Source organism: Micrasema longulum, unplaced genomic scaffold (genome assembly GCF_059751315.1).
Source record: "Micrasema longulum isolate JH-2025_06_02 unplaced genomic scaffold, ASM5975131v1 h1tg000548l, whole genome shotgun sequence".
In the NCBI taxonomy this organism is placed as follows: domain Eukaryota; kingdom Metazoa; phylum Arthropoda; class Insecta; order Trichoptera; family Brachycentridae; genus Micrasema; species Micrasema longulum.
Genome location: NW_028277744.1, coordinates 840951 through 861324, shown reverse-complemented (window position 1 = coordinate 861324; position 20374 = coordinate 840951). Strand labels below are relative to the sequence as shown.

The 20374-nt window shown below is 33.2% G+C and overlaps 1 protein-coding gene across 2 annotated transcripts in view; it reads left to right on the top strand.

Moving 5' to 3' along the window:
* LOC148280716 (larval cuticle protein A3A-like) overlaps positions 1–17151 on the top strand; it is an 83475-nt gene extending 66324 nt beyond the window's left edge. Inside the window, exons 5-8 of one of the 2 annotated variants that reach the window (XM_088227917.1) lie at positions 8087–8322; positions 9840–10069; positions 11300–11478; positions 14674–17151. In XM_088227917.1, coding sequence (XP_088084043.1) covers positions 8087–8322; positions 9840–10069; positions 11300–11478; positions 14674–14928 — 900 coding nt within the window. In that variant the 3' untranslated portion in view covers positions 14929–17151. The remainder of the gene's footprint in view (positions 1–8086; positions 8323–9839; positions 10070–11299; positions 11479–14673) is intronic. The other variant, XM_088227920.1, reaches the window with a different exon arrangement.
* The last annotated feature ends 3223 nt before the right edge of the window (positions 17152–20374 follow it).

Sequence of the window (20374 nt, the reverse complement as noted above, 5' to 3'; positions counted from 1 at the left end):
TTTTTCATAACGTCCTATCATAGTTCAACTCTTTTACTAGCTGCAAGATTTCACTTTGGCATAAAAATGTGATTCATTTGTGAGCTACGTTCATTTAAAAAAAAAGTGCATTTGGGACCAAGTTACAATACTCGTAATGTACCTTGGTCCTAGGGGTGTTGTACCTTGGACTATTAAATACTATTTGAAGGAAATCAATGATTTTGAGCACGAATAAGCGTTTATTTTTCAGATTTACTAAATACAAAAGAAATATAAGTACCTGAAAGAATGAACAACTTTAAATAATATTTTACTCAATATTTACAAGATAAATTATAACTGAAAGTAATATGTTGAGATTGACATGTAGATACTGAGCTGTAAATAAAAAATAAATTTTTAGGAAAGGTTTTTACAAAAAAAATCATGTGATAGTTAGCTAAGATCACAAGTCAATCATTAAAAAACGTCGATTGCTCAGTAATAAAATACAGGGGGTGAGGAAAACGTAACATGAATAAACAAAAAAAAAAACTTTTTTGGTCGAAAAACGTTTTTTTCACTTTACTCAAATACTTTAAAATAAGCAACTGTCAAATTAAGTTTATAATCTGATCTAGTAGATTGCCTACCAACTATTATCAATACATTTTTTAAAAGCTACTAGATCACACACAATGGCAATAGGACCCAGGTACAACTAGGTCCAAGGTACGACACCTTCCCCTACATATTCCAATTAATGACGGATCGGCATCGCAAAGCGGAGAATTGTGATAATTTTCGGTATTCAATTTTCGAGTCTTATAATGTTCTTCTACCTAGTCGGTCCCTTGATTACGAGGATCGTGACCACCACACTCTCGGACGAGTCTCTTCCATCCTTCTCGGTCCTCCGCCATTATCGTGGACTCGTATGGTGTGGCACCTGGGGCTCTATTGGTTTCATCTGTCCATCTCATTTGTAAAACGTCCCCTTCCTCGTCTACCGTCGACTGTTCCAAGCGTGACTGTCGCCCCAGGATGTCCGGCCCACTTTCACAATGTGCCCAAAAAATTGAGCGTGCGCTGCTCGCATTGTGTGGATAAACGTGCGGAGACGCCGAGCTGACAAAATTATATTTTCCAGCTAAATAAACACTATATTCTTCGCGCTCTTTAAGATACCAACATCCATTCTGGTGATAAACGCTACACTGCAATAAAAAATGTCTACTCTTAATTTCGTTTGATTTTTATTTGTTTAAAAAAAAATTATCACAGAAAATCCAAACTGTCGTTTATCGAAACGAATTATTTTTTTATTTATTAGTTTATACATACATTTTTACAAAAATAGCACCAAAAACACTTTGGAAAATTCTGCTTGTACTAGGAGTAGGCTTAGTATATGAAGGGTCGGCAAGCCAGAAATATTAGTATGCCTAATGTTGCAATCGGTTCCTATATGGGTAAATGCCAGTTCTAAGAAACCGATTTGTTTCGGCAAATATGGTTTTCAAATATGTTTCCGTTAAATGTAAAAATAAAATTAAATATATATATACATACACACATACATACTACATACATATATATGCACATACATACATATATACACACATATATATATATATATATATACATATCTATTTACACACATATTTACACACATACATACACAATATATATGCACAAAAATACAATAAATTTATAAATGATTCAATGGGATAGCATAATATTAAGATTACTATCCTCAATAAATTCTCAGATTCCTTACTTCCAATGTCTGTCAACCAAATTATTATTTTTTTTCAATACAGTTCATCAGATTTCCAAATACATGGTATCAGGTTGTATAGTTTAGGTTCCACTGTACGTGCTATTGGAATCACCAAATCATTTCTTACTGTGCTCCTGGTTGAGTGCGCATAACTCACAATCCCCTGAGTGCTCCTATTTTTGTGAATGTCAAGTATTACTTTCCTTATGTAGATTTGCCTAGCCAAGGACGTCTAAGGATTTGAAAAGGCAATTTTCGCAATATTCTCCTTTTATTGATTTATGTACCTTAACCAAGGTATCAAGAATAGTCTTGGCAGCTCCTCCCCAACAAATATAACTGTAGGCTAAAACAGAGTTGCACAAACTGATCTAGTGGAGATTGCCTACCAACTATTATCAATACATTTTTTTAAAAGCTACTAGATTACACACAATGGCAATAGGACCCTAGTATATACTTTTAGTATCTACAATGGACAATATGTTACGCAGTGCTATAAAGATATAGATTAGTTTCCTAACTCTACCAACTAAATAGTCGAAATCGAAAAATTTCAACGCTTATCAGTTCATGGTTTACCTCTTCGTTCTAATTCTCAAGGCACTCTCTTAATACCCATCCACAATTCCTATTTCTTCTCTAACTCATATAGAGTCCATGCGGCTCGACTATGGAATTATCTCCCATCCACCATCAAAGATGTTACCACATTACCTCTGTTTAAATCACGTCTGAAGAAACGTCTCCTTTCTCTTCCTAAATCTCTCCTCCTTTCCTTTTCCTATTTTTTCCTTTTTCCCATTGAGTAATAGTTTTGATTTAAAGTAATTTATAAACAAATACGTTTATTTCTATTTTTATATATCTTTAGCTTTTTAATATTTTTTTTCTATTGAATATGTTTTCTAACTTGAATTATAAAAATAAAACTTTAATTTAATTGGTTGGTTGGAAGAAATTGTCATTTGGCAATAATCCCGCCAATGTACAAATAACATTATGTACAAAAGTTAAATAAATAAATAGTTAATATGTTTTCCCCATTAAGGTGTAGGTCAATAAAAATTCCTAAATATTTTATGTCTTATACACATTCCAGGTGGTAGCAATTACAGCTGAGTGAATTAAAAATTTTATATTACTAAAATTTATAATGCTTTTAATTAAACAACATCTTCATCATTATCAAACCTTTATCCGCACCCGGTGGTGAAGAGTATCTTGCATAAATGCAGCGTATCGTGATCATCTATTACAGGAAAGTATGGCGATCAATTTTAAGCTTCAGGTGACAGTCCATTGACAATAAAATATTTCGGTGTAAACCACCTTATAAACTATTATTTCACTTCCGCCCTGCCAGGGATCGAACCCGAGACCTCATGAATGGTAGGGGAACGCCTCAACCACTACACAACAAGGCGGACTTTTTTCCACTTGATTTTATTTTTCAGGATTTTTACCTGAAAGCAGCATCAAATCAAAAACGCTCGTCCGAGATTCTGGTTCTATTTTACATTCTGAACTGTATTCTTCATCCTCCTGGACACAGACAACAGCAGTTGCATTAAAATGCATGCATGCATGCTCACACACAAAAAAATTGGAATTCTACTCACAAAAATACGAAAAGTAAATTGGCCATTTTAATTGAAAATGATCTAAAGATGAATAGAAAATATAACTTATTGATTCAAATTATTTCTAAACACGAAATCTAATAAAATTATTCTGTCATTTATTATAACGTCATCAATTATTTTATCTCATTCAGAAAAACAATTATTAGAGTTCAAATATTCTCTCTTTTTGGATAAATCATCATAAAATGTTTATCAATTAGCAACTTAGTCATTTCGTTATTTTATTTCTTTTTAATAAATTCACATTAAATTTTTAATAATGTTATGATTTCACAAATTCAAAACTAACCAAACAACAAATCTAATCGAAAATTATTGATGGGAGCATAAATGAGATGTGTGATCTAGTTAGGAAATCTTAGAGGCAAAATTATTCTGCAATATCCTAAAGCTGATTTGATCACGTATTAACATTATGCAGTTCGTAAATTTTAAGAGTGTTTTCATGTTTCTCGAATGAACGACATATTTTAACACGTTTTATTATGGCGGTGGACAGGATGCACAAATGCACATGTAATCTAACATTTAAGCTTGATAATCATTTTGTAACTACATAATTCATTTCCTTTCATTATCATCATAAGGCAATGCATCAAACACCAAACGCAGCGAATCTCGATCATCCGTTTCATACTAGTAAAGTGATCAGTCTCACGCTTCAGGTTGCAGTCCAGAATAGTAAATATTTGCAGTGAATCCACTTTCAATTTTATTTTGTTTCTTTTTTTTAAGGGATTTTTACCTGCGAGTAACCATCGAGCCGCAAAACCCTCATCTCGGGTTCTGGTTCTATTTCACACACAGAACTGTTTTCTCCGTTTTTTTTTATAATAAAGTTTTCGGATTTCGCTACCATCAACCTTTTCGAACCGGAAGAACATTACAAATAGCAATGAATCAGCAAAAACTTATTCAGGTGATGATTTCTGACTAGCCACGACTTAAACAAAAAAATTGTAGAAACCAATATAGGCAAATATAACATCATCATCATGCCTCTATCTACCGATGATACATAGGATACTGCATTAATAAACCAAAAGCAGCGTATTATAACCATACTTAATTTTAATGTAAGATTATTAGAATTATGCTTAAAGTTTGCTTTAGGGACGATGAAATATTGCAATGTGAATCATCTTCCGAATCAACATTAGGTATCGACCTTGCCAGGAATCAAAGCCAAGATTTTAAGTTTGCAGAAATCGCGCTAACCACTACACAACGAGATAGACTAATCTCACTTGTTTTCCGTTTTCAATAAATATAAATATATTTTTGGAACAAAGTTTTTGATTTTTAAAAAATATCTAAATATATATTTTTTTTAATCAAAAACCTTGTTACAAAAACGGAAAAAAAATCTAATGTACGAAGCCTATGTAAAAACTAAAATATGTTATATGCAACTACTATGGGGAACAGGAAATCAAAATAACATAAACAGACTACAAAAAATACTACATAAAATATTAAAGTATAGTATATGACCTACCCTATATAACAGCAACTAAAGAACTTTTTAAACAAACTAAAAAATTAAATGTAACTGAACTCTTTAACTAGAATCCTTAAAATTTATTCATAAATTAGCCACTGATGTAATTGTAGACGAAGAATTAAAACTTAAAAAAACGGTAGTAAAGATGAACACAATGCGAGAATATCAGAAAAATATCATATGCAACCTTCTAAAACGAAAAAGGGACAATCGAGACTAATAAACCATGGACTGAAATTATACAATAAACTACAGACAAAACTAAACAAAAGACTCAGACAACCTTTAAAAAAGATGTTAAAATATTATTATTAACAGTAGAATGTGAATTTTAAAAGTAAAAATATGTTGTTAAATGTATGTAACCCGTAAGGGTTTATCAATGAAAATTTTTAAATAAAAAAGAAATAAAAAATTACATGAGTAGCCATCAAGTCAAAAACACTCTTCTAGGGTTTAAATTCTATTTCGCACTCAGAACTGTTTTATCCACCTAGAAATAGGGAAATTTAATATATTAAATGTCATTTAATTTAGTAAGAACTATGAAACACTACATATGTGGATTAGTTTTAGTGTAACTGAGTAACCGTGACAAGGCATGTTTTTATCACAGCAAAAGAAGAGTTATAAGAAAGTTATTTGGTTATTATATGGGTTATTAACTTTGGAATAATTTATATTGTTACAAAATTGTGAGCGAGTTTGCAAAGGATTTAAATTGAATTTCCAATATTGAAAATTGGAGCACAGGTGAATAAAGATGATAAATTATTGTTTCATCATAAATATATTATGGATTATGTACTTACACAATACTTTTTACACCTTGAAAATTATGTTTAAGGCAATACAAAGGTAGGAATAGGAATTTAGGTGAAATAATTTATTGATTGTTAATTTCACCCACATCAATCCAGCTTTAAACTCTACTAAAACCAACAGATGAAAGTGTTGAACAAATATGGATGTTTAAACGTGTACAGTGGCCACATAAACCAGCCAATAAGAGGTCATTAGCCCTGAAAATGCTTAGATTCCATATAAATCCCTTCTCTCAAATGTTCTCCGTCTCAGTTTATTTTTATAAAAAGAATAACCCGTTAAGCTTCAACTTTAGATGCTTGTCAGCAGGTGGAAAAGAGGGAAAAATATACCACAACACCCAGACCAATTAAGATTTAAAAATCCTTTTTTTTTTTGCAACTGGCGGGAATCGAACCCGCGACTTAGTTGCACAGTTGACCGTCTAACCAACTGCGCCACGGCGCCTGTTGTAATATGTTAATACTTAATAACTCCCTCTAGGGGGTGAAAAAGTCAAAATATCTTGCAATATTACATACAACTTTATTTTCAACCGCAAATATCCAACATGTTCACGTAATATACCACGTCTCAGAGGACTTGACATATTATGTGCATATATTATTCTAAAACATCAACCAAACAATCGTTTGTCCAAAATGTACTCGTACATATGTAACAACATGGTCTCGCCTTTACTGGGGATACAAAGGAGAGTTATGTAATAATAATTGACTGTTTCACGTTTATACGGTTTCAGGTTATTCCGACCTTGCCCCAAATTCTCTTGGTTATTATACACGACATACAAAAGAGCTTTATTCCTTATTTATATTTTCACTTTTAAGAGACACGTCAATCCGAACAACTTTGGGTATTTTTTACTCGTAATTACAATAAAATCTGGCATATCCCACTATTACGCATGGTTCGTGTATTATAATGTTGCACGTCATTAAAAAGCTTTGTGTTTAATACGCGCAACAATCCGGCGCAGTGCCTTATACATCATTGGGTGTGGATAAGAGTCAGAATATAGTATACGTTGAGAGAATAGATAGGTGGTGGTGGCCGATAATTTTGATGAATATATATCTATAATAATACTCTTGAATTGATTCATTGCGTCTGTCCCTTATATATGCGCACAGGAATTTGAGCTGACAGTTCGAACCCCAAATACGGGATAATATTTTTTATTTGTTTCTGTAGGTTCACAATCAAATTTTACGCACACATATACTATAGGTACTGCTAGAGCACTATGAAATGGTGACTCCCCTCTTCTCTCACCATGGTTGTAAATGGTTTACAAAAAATAAATATCTTAAAACGCCCGTTTTGAAAAAAACTTTACTTTGTAATTGAAATAATGACGGCGGATTGCAATAAAATGAGATCCGTATCATAGGATTATTTGTGAAATTATTAATAGTATCAATCTAACATACCAGTCAATTGTGTTGTATCTTTCACAACTAACCAGCTAAAGCTGCAAAGGATGTTAGTTTAAAAAACTGCACGATGTAATTTATAGATTTACGATTCAATTATAATTTACAACACAACGATAATGCTACGGTCGGTAAAAAGGTGGGTTCAAATTATATATAGACGTCTTTTTCTTACGAGTCGAAACTATATAATCCAATAGCATTATGTAAGATCTGTTATTCTTTTTTTGGAATGTGGAATAGTGTGTTGGGAGGTAGCTAAAAATAAAAAAAATGAAAATTTTAAAACTTCTGCAAAAACCAGTTTATTTTTCAACTCCTTGCATACTGTTGTATTTTAATTTTCTGACGGCTAAATTGCACCCATTTATATTATCATTAGTTGCATTATCTTACTATTTACATCATTATCAAGAAAAAATATTTTCCAGCAGCGATTTCAGGCTGAAATAATTAGCCAAAGTTGTTGATTCCAGTAAAATCACTTAAAATATTTTCTTATAAGAGAATACCGCATACAAAATGTGTACCAAATATAAGTAGATCAGTAATCCAACAGCAATAATAATAATAAATCACAATTTCTTTATCTCCTACATGTAATAGATTTCTCTGGATTATGTCTATTCTGCCTAACTAGGTACAACCTGTTTTAAAGCAGACATTTTTATGCACGATAAATGGTAACATGACTACCTACTAGTCAATTTATTTTACATTTATACAATATTTAATTATACTATTTATTATTCAAGGATGTTTTTTAGTAAATTTTCGGATTTTTCTTTACCTAAACCCAGTAACTATTTTTTTTACAAATTTATTTAGTCGAATCCGGGTCATTGTTTTGCAATGGTAATGTGATTTAAATAGAAGTAATGTAAATTGACGTTTTATAATAACTGTATTTTACGGATGGATAAAATTCTAGGTTCCCGAAAGTGCGCAGTGGCTCGTAAGCCGAGGGCGGACACGTGACGCTGCCAAAAGCTTCCAAAGGATAGCGGCCTGCAACAAGAAAACAATATCCCAAGAAACTCTGGAACAGTTTATTACTGGCTTCAAGAATGATGATGGAACTTCTCCGAAGAAACCGAGTTCTTCGCTTCTTGGTCTCTTCTACACACCGAGACTGAGGAGAAAGACTTGTATTCTGATATTCAAATCGTACGTTTAACTGATTTGCAAATTGCATCTAAAATCATAATCATAATCAATATGGCATCAATAATACAAACAATATTTGCATGCATTAAGGTGCAGAAATGTCACGACACATCTGCACTTCAGTTTTTAATTCAAATTGAGAAGGTCCGATGCTTTGCAAGAAATTTACTTATAAATAGAAGGGTCAAAGCACCAGTAAATGACCATTGGTTAATAAAACACAATATAATAAGAATTGCTACATGTGTCCAGTCAAAAAACTTTTATCACTAGAAACTATGACAAAAGCAGTAGGCGGACACGTCTTTTGGTAAGAAAAAAATCTATCAGTTTTGAACTCTGAGTTGTCAAAAGGTAATAATGCGTCTTCCCGTTATTGTTCTGAGATTGATAGTTTTTTATAAGGAAAGGTGTGGTAAGTGTTTTATTTGATGCTATTTCTTATGCAATTATTTGAATATATCCATATTCTAATGTGTTAGGGTGTTTTATAATGTTATGATGTAACTAAATCTGAGCATTACTTTTACTGGAGTAGTAGTGGTCATTCACTGGCGATTCTGCTATTTTTTTAGAGTAATATTAATTATAATTGTAATATGTAATTCTCGTATTTCAATAAAAAAGTGAAAGCACTTAAAAAAATGAATGTGTTTTTTATTGTTTTCTTTTATTTTGTACGCTTAAATAATAAAATTTATACCTTTAGTGTGGATTTCACTACAAGCTGAACCTCAAACGGTCATGTGTTGGTGCTTTGACCCTACTGTAATCTGCGTAATCTATGGAAATGTTAAATATTTTTTCATTATCTATTGCAATGATATATTTATATATGTGTGTGTATGTTTGCATAAGAGGGTGTATGTATCTCTGTATATTTATATATGTAAATATATTTAATATCTTTCTATATACTCATATACCGACGTAGGTACATTTCCTTATTTTAACTTATTATTGTTTCTTATATTTTTTTTATTTGAAGCACTAACTTTGTGGTTATTCATTATTATAAAATAAATGAAACAATTTTTTTTTTAACCACTAACTTTTTTATCTTTTTTTTTCCACCGACCGGTTTCAAATTTCAAAGCAAACGAGCTTCTTCGTAAAGTTACGTAAACTAATCAGTTACGTAAACCTTGAAATAATAAAAAACGTAGTTAAAAATAAAATTGTTTTATTTGTTTTATTATTGTTTCTTTTAGTCTTTCTTATGTTATTCTTACTTTTAATTTCATTTTTATACTTATGTTACACTGCTGCACTTAAATGTATGATATTTTGATTCGCGTGGATCTCTGCCACCTTTAGTTTTTCAAATAATATTTTGAATTAATATTGCAAAAATATTTTAAGTTTTTTAATAGTCTAATAGCCGATAAAATTTTCTTTCTACTGTCGCCATAAAATAACGCTTGGTGACTTATTTATTATAAATTATATCTAGATCATTTTGTGAAATTTACACCAATTGACCTGGGAATTGTATTTTCTTTCTTTTATTTCTACAGAATGGTGCTGACTTTGTGCTACGATGCTATATCCCGCAACGTGTCTGGTCTCGGATTCTCTCCATTTCTTCTGTTCAGTGCTTCATCGCTCATCATCCTGCCTTCCTGTCTGATAATCCTGATCTTCCAGGACAAGATTGGCAGGAAAGCCATGACCTCGGGGTCTCTGTTAGTCAGTGGACTCTTCACAGCGATCACGGGAGTTCTATTGGCATTTTTCAAAAACACCGGTTTGTTTCAAATTTAAAAAAATATTTTGTAATAATTCTTCTGTTCAATCCTGTCACTATCCACAATGGTGACAAGTATTCAAATAGTATTTTTTTGTATAGATTCTGGGGTTTCTTACTTTTCCCGGTTAATTAAAATCAAAGAAAAGTTGGAAAGTTCCAAAGTTGTGTAAAAAAGTTCTGAAGATGTGTAACTTTTTTCACTGATTATTAATTTTATGCAGGTGTACGTCCGGTCGAAAATGAAACCAAAAAAATATTGTCTCTCGCGAACTTCCCGATGTCTGTTTTTAGACTAATTGTTGGATGCTCGATACCTTCGACCTCGGGACTGTAAACAAGGCCTGCCCTCTCGCGATACGCGTGTTCGAAGAAAACAGGGAACGTTTGACTTTATGTAAACTAATTGACATTATTGTGTTGAGTGTCAATCCTGGAATTACTGAAAGGAGTAAGGATTAACGATTTCCTCCCTTTGGCACTGGTTCAGAAAAACACCGTTATCGCTTCCATAAGTCACTTTGAACGATTCTTGTATGTTGGTGATTCGAATCACTGGTCACGCTCGCGGTACGGTTTTCGTTGTGTTCGCGCGCGTTGCCTTTTTGACTCGCCGTCAGGGATTCAAAACAAGGACCACCGGAGTCAAAGGAAGGAATGGCTTGACACTCGAATAAAAGATAATAAATCCGAAACACTAATAATAAGGAAATATCACATACTACGAATACCGATTAAAATATATGAAATGCATTAAGAAAAATTACTTGTATTTTTAAAAATCAAAATGTATATTGTAGAGAAATGTTTCATAAATAACTTTTTAAAAGATTTTTTTTCAATATGTCCTTAAAAAAACGCGACATGTTTTGCATTGATAATTGTGACGTGAAAATTCAATGAAGATGTTCCATAAAATTTAAACAGTTACAAAGTTCAAAATTAACAGGAATCGTGATGTACAATGCAATTACCGTTTTCGCGGGAATTCAAAATTCAAAAATTTTATGCTTTTATGCTACTTAGGAGTAAAAAACTTTTTTTTACTCGACAGTATTTCATAGACCCTTATTACTTTAAAATTCTAAAAAGGGGTTATTTCCTCTCACTTTTGAGACAAAATTTGAATGAGTCGCGAGAGTAAAAAAATATTGCCATAAATTTCAACTGACAAATTTCTATAAATAATTTAAATGTTTTTTTATATTAAGTCCAAATTGCCTTTTTTAGATCCCTACATCACCGTCGGTTTGGCTGCCGTGGGGAGACTCGGGGTTTACGTGGCGTACAACTCCAGCGTCCAATATGCCGCTGAGCTGATCCCCACGGAAGTTAGGGGTCAAGGTGTGGCGGCGGTTCACGTCGCAGGGTTCGCGGCAGCGTTCTTCAGTTCCTATATTATATACCTGGTGAGGCAATCAGTTGGTTACGTATTACAAAAGAGACGTAGATTATAGTCGGGATCGTAGAACAACGACGCATGTGATTTTCTTCGACTTTACGTGAGATCGGTTTTTTTTTGACACTTTATGTCACAACTTGACAAGTACAAAAGTATAGGATTTGATACTTGGCTATTTCTATATTTTTTTCAAACCTGGAAAAAATGCCTCTGTATAACTTTTTCAATACCAAGTATAAAAGATAGTCAATGCTGCATTTTTCGCACATCCGTCATTGTTCTAAGATCCCGACGATATGAAATTCTAGGTATTTACAGGGCTTATGATGACCTGTCATTGACTGGTTTAAGTGGCCACATTACGCACTGTGTAACATTTACCATTCTGCCTATTTTTGAACATTTGTATTCCTTAAATGTGGAAGTTCAATAATTTTAAAAATATTTTTATTTTTACGTATCGTGTTATGAGCGCTATGATTTTTTATAGTTTTGTATTTCTGAAATTACTCCGCGTGTGACGTCTTAAGTTCTCTTCAGTTCAGGTCAGTTCTGCTGTTTGGTCCGTTGTCTTATCGTAACCGGAAATCTTTCACAACTCTCTTATTATAGGTTGATTCATATAAATTAGTGACGTCATTCAAAGTAGTTCGTTTTTTTTTCGTGCATTTTCAAGAAACTTAGCCGTACAATTCAATGCTTTTATTTTTACCGCGCGTAAGAAATCTTTTTTTTTATCCTATTTCCCGTTGATCTTATTTTTTTTTATTTTTAATGGGTAGTGTTTATTTCATAGGACGTTATTCTAGAATATTTGAGAGTCCCTGAACTGGTACCTGAAGCGTAAAACTGATCATCTTACCTTCATGTAACAAAAATTATAAAGATTCGCTGCGATTGGTGTACCGATGCAGTGCCATATACACAATTAGGTGCGGAAAGGGAATGATGATGATGAAAATAAATAATGCCACGAGCCACTACATTTTTTTTGGTTCTATGCATTTATAAGGCATTGACTCACTGCATGCAAGTAAAGTGAAAAAAGTCCGCCTCGTTGTGTACCGGTTAGGACGTTTGTCTTGAAATAAATGAAACTAAAAAACCCTTCCTTTTAAACAACTGAATGTAAAACTACTCGTTTACCTTAACTCAATCACATACGTAGTGTAATAAATTATCTATCTTTTATTTACCTAGAATGAAAGACTTGGCCTTTTATTGACAAATAAGAAGTATTTTCATCCTAAGTATTATCTTAAATGTGCTGTTATGTTTATGGATATTAATGTCAATCAAAATTCATGAACTGTAAACAAACTTCGATATTCCAAAAAAAAAATTGCTGTGAAGTTCAATTTCAAAAATACAATGGTGATTCATTCATGATTGCATTGCAGATCTATTGTTTGTTTTTTTTACATTATCCTCTTGCGTTGTCACTTTCTATGTCAAGTGTATTTTTTACCAAGCGTACTATTGAACTTATTGTTATAATAATGTTTTACCGAGTCATTGATAAAGTAATTTAACCAAACATAATAAGCATGATCATAAGGTATCAACTGAATAGCTATGTATTATACTTATCCATGGAGGGGAGTGATTTGCTGACGAATGTTGATAAATCGAATGTGATGGTTTTTTAATGAAATTAAAGTATGACTAAATGTGAGTTCACTGTGATTGGGGTTATAGGTAAAGGAATTCGTGTATCTGGGAAGTATATTTACTAGGAATGGAAAGAGTGAGAAAGATATTGAAAGGAGGGTGAGTGCCAGAACAGGGTGAACAGTGCACTAAAATCAAAAAATTTAAAATAGTTTTCAGGCGTTGCCTAGTATGTGAAATAATTCAGTCAGATGATTCTCTTCTCAACAATAAAGGTTTCAGCTCTTTAACTTCACTAAAATCAACAAATGGAAGAATTGAAGAAATATGCACGTTTAAACATAGGCAAAATGGTAAATGTTACACAGTGTGTAAAGTGGCCACTTAAACCAGCCAATGACAGGTCATAAGCCCTGTAAATGCCTAGACTTCCATATTCCTTTATTTAAGATATTCTCCATCCCTGTTGTAATTTGTTAATCTTAATGACTCCCGAGGGGGTGAAATCCAGTCTTTTGTCTACGAACATTTGGACAAACTCAAATATTGTAATGAAACCAACTGGTCCAAGAAGAAGTTTAAAAATTGAAAAATAGTTTTCAGGCGTTGCCTAGTATGTGAAATAATTCAGTCAGATGATTTTCTTCACAACAATAAAGGTTTTAGCTCTTTAACTTCACTAAAATCAACAAATGGAAGAATTGAAGAAATATGCACGTTTAAACATAGGCAAAATGGTAAATGTTACACAGTGTGTAAAGTGGCCACTTAAACCAGCCAATAACAGGTCATAAGCCCTGTTAATGCCTAGACTTTCATATTCCTTAATTTAAGGTATTCTCCATCCCTGTTGTAATTTGTTAACACTAAAATCAACATTAGCGAATAAGCATTAGTAAAAAAATAAATAAATTTGAAAGTTTTAAATAAAAATTTGAAGACAAAAAAAGCCCTTATGTATGGAATTGAAAAAACAAAGATGAAAGTAGGCTAAATACTGTCGAAATGCGATCTCTCAGGCAAATGTGTGGTAAAACTACGTATGATAGGTGTACAACTGTCAAGATTCGTGCATTATATAAAACTGAGACTTATCGACAAAATCAAGAAAAGAGTGCTCAGTTAGTTAAGACATGCTGAGCGAATGGACGGTGAAAGCTGTCCTAAAAAAAACTGTTGATAGGTGCAGAAAACGAGGAAGACCGAGAAAAACATGGCTAAACCAAATTCGGCAAATACTTGAAAATGGAAATGCCATGACAAAAGTCGGAATAATCGGCGTGCGTGCATGAGAAGATGTATGAATGTGGAGGAAACGAGGTCTGTATCCAAAGACAGAGTGATATGGCGTTCTATCATCTGTCTACCCTTACGGGAAAATGGGGTGATGGTTTCTTTGTTTGCTTATTTATGTAGTCTTTGTTCGTTGTTTGTTATAAGGCAACACAATATTTGTGAAAGTAGAAGCTAGTACGGGAATAACGTGTATTTTTATGCGTCATAATATAAATGGGTAAAATGTCAAGTACTAGCTGTAGGAATAAACCTTAATTTTCGATAAAAAGAAATCTGTTTTTTTTTTTTGTTTCAGGGTACATATTCGCTAGCTATTCCGCCGTTGCTGTTAGGTGGACTATCAATCATCTGTGCCTTCCTTTGCCTGTTCCTACCTGAAACTTTAAACAGGTCTCTACCGGTCACCCTGGAAGATGGAGAGCATTTTGGAGAAGGAGAACGCACCTGGGACTTTGCTTTTCAAAAGTCAAAAACAACATCCACGCAAGAACTAGTCACAGACCCTGAGTTTAATGGTTCATCGGATGATGCTTTACCAAATCACAAATAATTTTTCGAGCGGCTTAAATACGTTTAAATAAACGCCTCTGAAATACGCAGGGCATATAAATTTAAACGAATTACACCGGAACCACCTTTTTCTGAACACGGTAACAAAAAAACACGGTGCAAAAATAAAATGCCAATTTTTTTGGTCATTAACTTGACAATGCGTAATAGTAATATAATAAATATGTGCGAAAGTTTTCACAGCCACTGTTTTAAATATCTATCTTTTTAAGGTGATCCCGTGCAAGTTATTTCGTTCCGGCATTTCGGCTACCATTGCAGGAGCCATCTTTAGGGTAAACTGTGTGTTTAGAAGAAGAAAAAATGTGTTTTTGTACTAGTAATTTGCACCTTGTCACAGTCGGCAACAGGCACATTCCGTGTCATTTTTTTAGTGTGTTGTGCCGGGAACCGTGTTGAGTTTAATTTCAGCACGTCGTATTTGTTTCTGTTATTAATATCTCTGTGACATTTTATTTATTTATTTGTTCAGTTTTTTCCACATAATAAACAATGATCAATAATAAAAATAATGTGACCGTTACCCGTGCCGAGGACACTTAACAATATACTTTTTTTTAAAAATATTTTTACGTGTGAGAATATACAAAGAAGACATAATACACAGCGATAATTAACAAAATATTCAGACAGTTTTATACACTACGTATTTATGTTTATATTTCATTATTCGTATTAAATCATGCACAATAAAAGAACAAAAACATAATATAAACTATACATTTGTGGAAAGGCGACAGGCTGAAATTAAACCCACCACCATGGTGGGTTACCGGCGCAATACACTACAAAAATCTCCCTCTCACTTCTGTTCAATGTACTTCATAGTCCTAACGCTCCTTTATACCTGCGTGAAAATTTTCAACGCTTATCAGTTCATGGTTTACCTCTTCGTTCTTATTTTCAAGGCACTCTTTTAATACCCATCCACAATTCCTCTTTCTTCTCTAACTCATATAGTGTCCATGCGGCTCGACTGTGGAATCATCTCCCATCCACCATCAAAGATGTTACTTCATTATCTCTGTTTAAATCACGTCTGAAGGAACATCTCCTTTCTCTTCCTTAATCTCTTATCTAATGAGAGAATTAACAAAAATTGGACCTCTCGGATGAAACAACGCCGTGGCGGTAATTTGACCGACATTATTTTGAAAACATCAAATATTATTTAACACGAGATAAAAATATCCGTTTTATGTAAAATAAAATTTGTTTTATTTTTAAGTTTAAAGTTCATTAATTCAATTGCTTTTATTAAATGGCCCTTTACTTATCTACTCTGTTGTGCCAATCAATGTTTTCGCGTGTGCAATATAATTTTAGAGAAATTAAAAAATTGCTTTTTTTTAAATATAATTATCTTACATTTGTGTTATGGTTATATTTTCGCGATCTAGCAACATTACGCGTCGACTGCACTCATGCGCGTGGTGAAAGTGGGGCAAAGTGGAAGTATTTCTGGACACAGTCCGATGTATTCAAATATGATTCTACCTTCTGGACTATTTTTATTCTATGCAAAAAAACATTTAAAACCACTCTCGTGTAAAGTAAAGAAAATCACATGCATTATTGTTATACGATCATAAAGATATGATACATGAAGTTAAGATGATTAATCTTATTCGAGTAATAGTTCAAGGTCTTTAAATATAGCAGTATAAACAAATATTTCACTACCTTCCTAGGATTCGAACCCGGGATCTCAAGCGTGGAATACGAACGCGCCAACCACTACATTACGAGGCGGCTGATCTCCACTCGATTTCCCTTTTCAGGATTTTACCTGAGATTAATCACAGGTCAAAAACACTCGTCCAGTATTCTGGTTATATTCTGTGCCTGAGCACAGAACTGTATTCTTCAACTGTTCGGATACTGATGTTATAACTCAGAGATAAATAATAGTCCACATAAAATCTATTCTTAATTAAATTACGTATCCAACGAATTTAATCAAAATATATTTACCTATATAAAGAAGAAAAAACTCTGTTTTTTTAGTCATTGTGGTTGGCAAAATAAAGAAAATGATGATCGATGTTGCCGCTTTCCGTATTAGAAAAAACGTATTGAGAATGTAGGACTATTTAAAAATCATAAGAATACCAAATAATATTTTATTGTAGAATAATTATAAATCTATATGTTTTACTTTATGACTTATTATAAATTTGATTATTTATTGTGATTAAACATATAAAAAAACTTTTTTTTATTATTCCTAATAAGGTGCAACGGACAACCCATTCGAATTTTCAAAAGTCTTTGCTTACATGTACGTAACAGAAAGTTTTCATGTGAATTTTTATTTTATTTTTTATATTTTGACCCCTGCAGGGGCGAACCGTGTATGGAAGCGATTATGCGCAGATATATTTGACTGACCATAATAATGTTTTATTGTAACTTTATTTACAGAAAAACAAATTAATAATTACTATTTATTTTAAATCATTTCCACCGTTTGTATTTTTATCCTAATATAAATATTAATATTAATAATGCGCACCCAGCGCCTGCGGTGAGCCAAGAAACTAACCGATTATTCCAGCTTATTTTTTCATACAAATAAGTACCCTATATTTTGAAAGTCTTAACCCCAGTGCGGGTTTTTTCTCCTGGATTAAACTTGCAGATTACACAAATTATTTGAAGATTATTGATTTGGAAAACAGTATTTCAAACATTATTTCTTAAGGGGTATTTTTCTTTGAGATGGTACTTTTGACATAAGACCATATTTACTTTCATGCGTCATATTGCAGGACGTATGGCGCTCGACGCGGCCGTTTTTAGCACTATTAATTTCTAGAACAATTCGGCCAGTTGACATTTCAATTGAATACCTAATATCGACTGAATTCATAGTTCTATGTTTTATTTATTTTCTAATGAGTAATGTATTAAAGTAATGGATAATATATCTATATAATATAAAATATCACAAAGTTACGTCGTTTGAGTTGATATCTTGGATAAGAGTTGTTGTATCACACAGAACGACAGAAAAATATCATTTTAAAGTATATATTAAATACATCATATTGTGTACCTTCTACGTAGGTACAAATATATGATATTTTTTTATAGATTACCTGTAAATAAAATCACCATTCGTCAATGGACCCCTGTGTTAAGTAGCCTTACGTGTCATGTACAAGGCCAAGGTACTCGGAAAAAGTCGTTTTTTTTATCTTGGAAATGGGATGTTCGATCACGACCTTTATGAGTCCAATCACCATTGTTGCAAAGTCCAAGAACAATGGCGCGTGATAACTACTTTTAACGACAGTGTGGATATCTGTTAAAGATATCCTATCTTTCCTGCATTCTGCTTCAAGATTATGGCGTTGTAAACTGGAAGATGTTCGATACTCTGTGAAGAAATATCCTCGCATGGACAATAGTCATCATTCCTTAATTTAAACCATAAAGTTGACAGAGAAAAATTATGGAAGGTGTTATCGGAGTATGGAGTGAGCGGAAATCTGACACGAGCTATTGCTTCTTTGTAAAAAGACAGCACATCATGGTAGGGTAAACGGATCATACACATCGTGGTTTGACATTCGTGGCGGCCTCCGTGGTGTAGTGGTCAAGACGCTTGACTCACGCACGGAAGGTTCCGGGTTCGATTCCCGGTGAGAACACAAAAATTAAAATGAAATTAATTTTTCTCAAGCCTGGGTGTTCTGTGATATAATTCACCACTGTAATTGGGCCTCCTGGCCTGTTGTGGTGCAAAAATAAATATATTAAAAAAATATATTTATAAATGAGTGAAACAGGGATGTGTGATGTCACCATTGCTGTAAAGGACTAAAAGGCTTAAGAATGGGAGCAAAAATGGGTGATTTAAATGTCAATTGCCTTTTGTATGCTGACGATGCCGTGCTTCTTGCTTACAACAAAGAGAAACTGCAATTCTTGGTAACAAAGGTCTACGATGCATGCAAGGGAAGCGATTTGCTGATGAATGTCGATAAATCGAATGTGATGGTTTTTGAAAGAAATGAAAGTATGACTTAATGTGAAATCATTGTGAATGGAGTTATACTAAAACAAGTGGAGGAATTTGTATATCAGGGAAGTATGTTTACCAGGGATGGAATGACTGTGAAAGATATTGAAAGGAGGGTGAGTGCTGGGAACAGAGTGAACGGAGCACTTAAATCAACCTTGGCAAATAAATGTCGGTCGCAAGAGGCAAAATTAGCAGTTCACAACGGAGTCCCGGTCCCGACCCTGATGTATGGGAGTGAAGTATGGAAAAACAGGGATGAAAGTAGGCTGAATGCGGTCGAAATGCGATCTCTCCGGCGAATGTGTGGTAAAACTATGTACGATAGATGCACAAATGTTGAGATCCATACCTTACGTAAGGCTGAGACAAGCAATATCGACAAAATCAAGAAAGGAGCTCTGCGCTGGTTTGGACATGTAGAACGAATGGACAGCGAAAGAACGGCTAAGAATATTTACAATGCGAATGTTGATGGATGCAGAAATAGAGGTAGACCGAGAAAGACATAGCATGACCAAATCCAACAAATACTTGAAGATGGACATGTCAAAAATCGGAATAATCGGCGCGCGTGCATAAGAAGATGTATGAATGTAGAAGAAGCGAGATCTGTATGCAAAGATAGAGTGATGTGGCGTTCTATCATCTCTGCCTACCCTCACGGGGAAACGGGTGATGGTTTGTTGTTGTTGTTGTTATAGATAACTTCTCATGGCTCCGTGTCCGGTAAAAATTTGGGTCGTTTCGAAAGTACTTTGATGATGACGACGGAAGTTTGCTGCATCAGCCAGCGTTGGGATTAAAGATTAAAATGTACTTACTTACACAAACAAAAATTATATTGTTGTACATTGTACTGACAGGCACTATACTAACACATTAACACAGGCCATGAAGAAATTCATTGGTTTTAGAAAACAATTGAACTCTCGAATAAAAAAAAAATTAAAAATGTTTTTTATTTTTGTGTATCTATTTTGTGTATTTTGCCCAAGCCCAGGGCCTAGGTTTCATTCGGCTCAGGGCCGTGATTATGAACATAGTTCTACATTATCTCTGATTATGAACGGCTATCTTCATCGGTATATACTAAGACAGTATTAACTAATATCATATTTATGTACGAAAGTGTGTATATTTGTATGAAAATTCAAAGTATCTTCTTCGGTAACCGGTAATTGAACATGTTTAGAAAAAAAAATGTGAACATATTCTATTTTTCATATAGAAAACTTAATTCTACTTTGTAGATAAAATTGAAGATACATTTTAACTTCCCATCAGAATACGTACCCAGGCCCAGTACAATGGGAAGTCAGAAAAGTTATCTTCAAAATTGTTTATAAAATAAGATCCAATTAATCATAATATGAAAATTTTTCTTTTAATTGTGAAA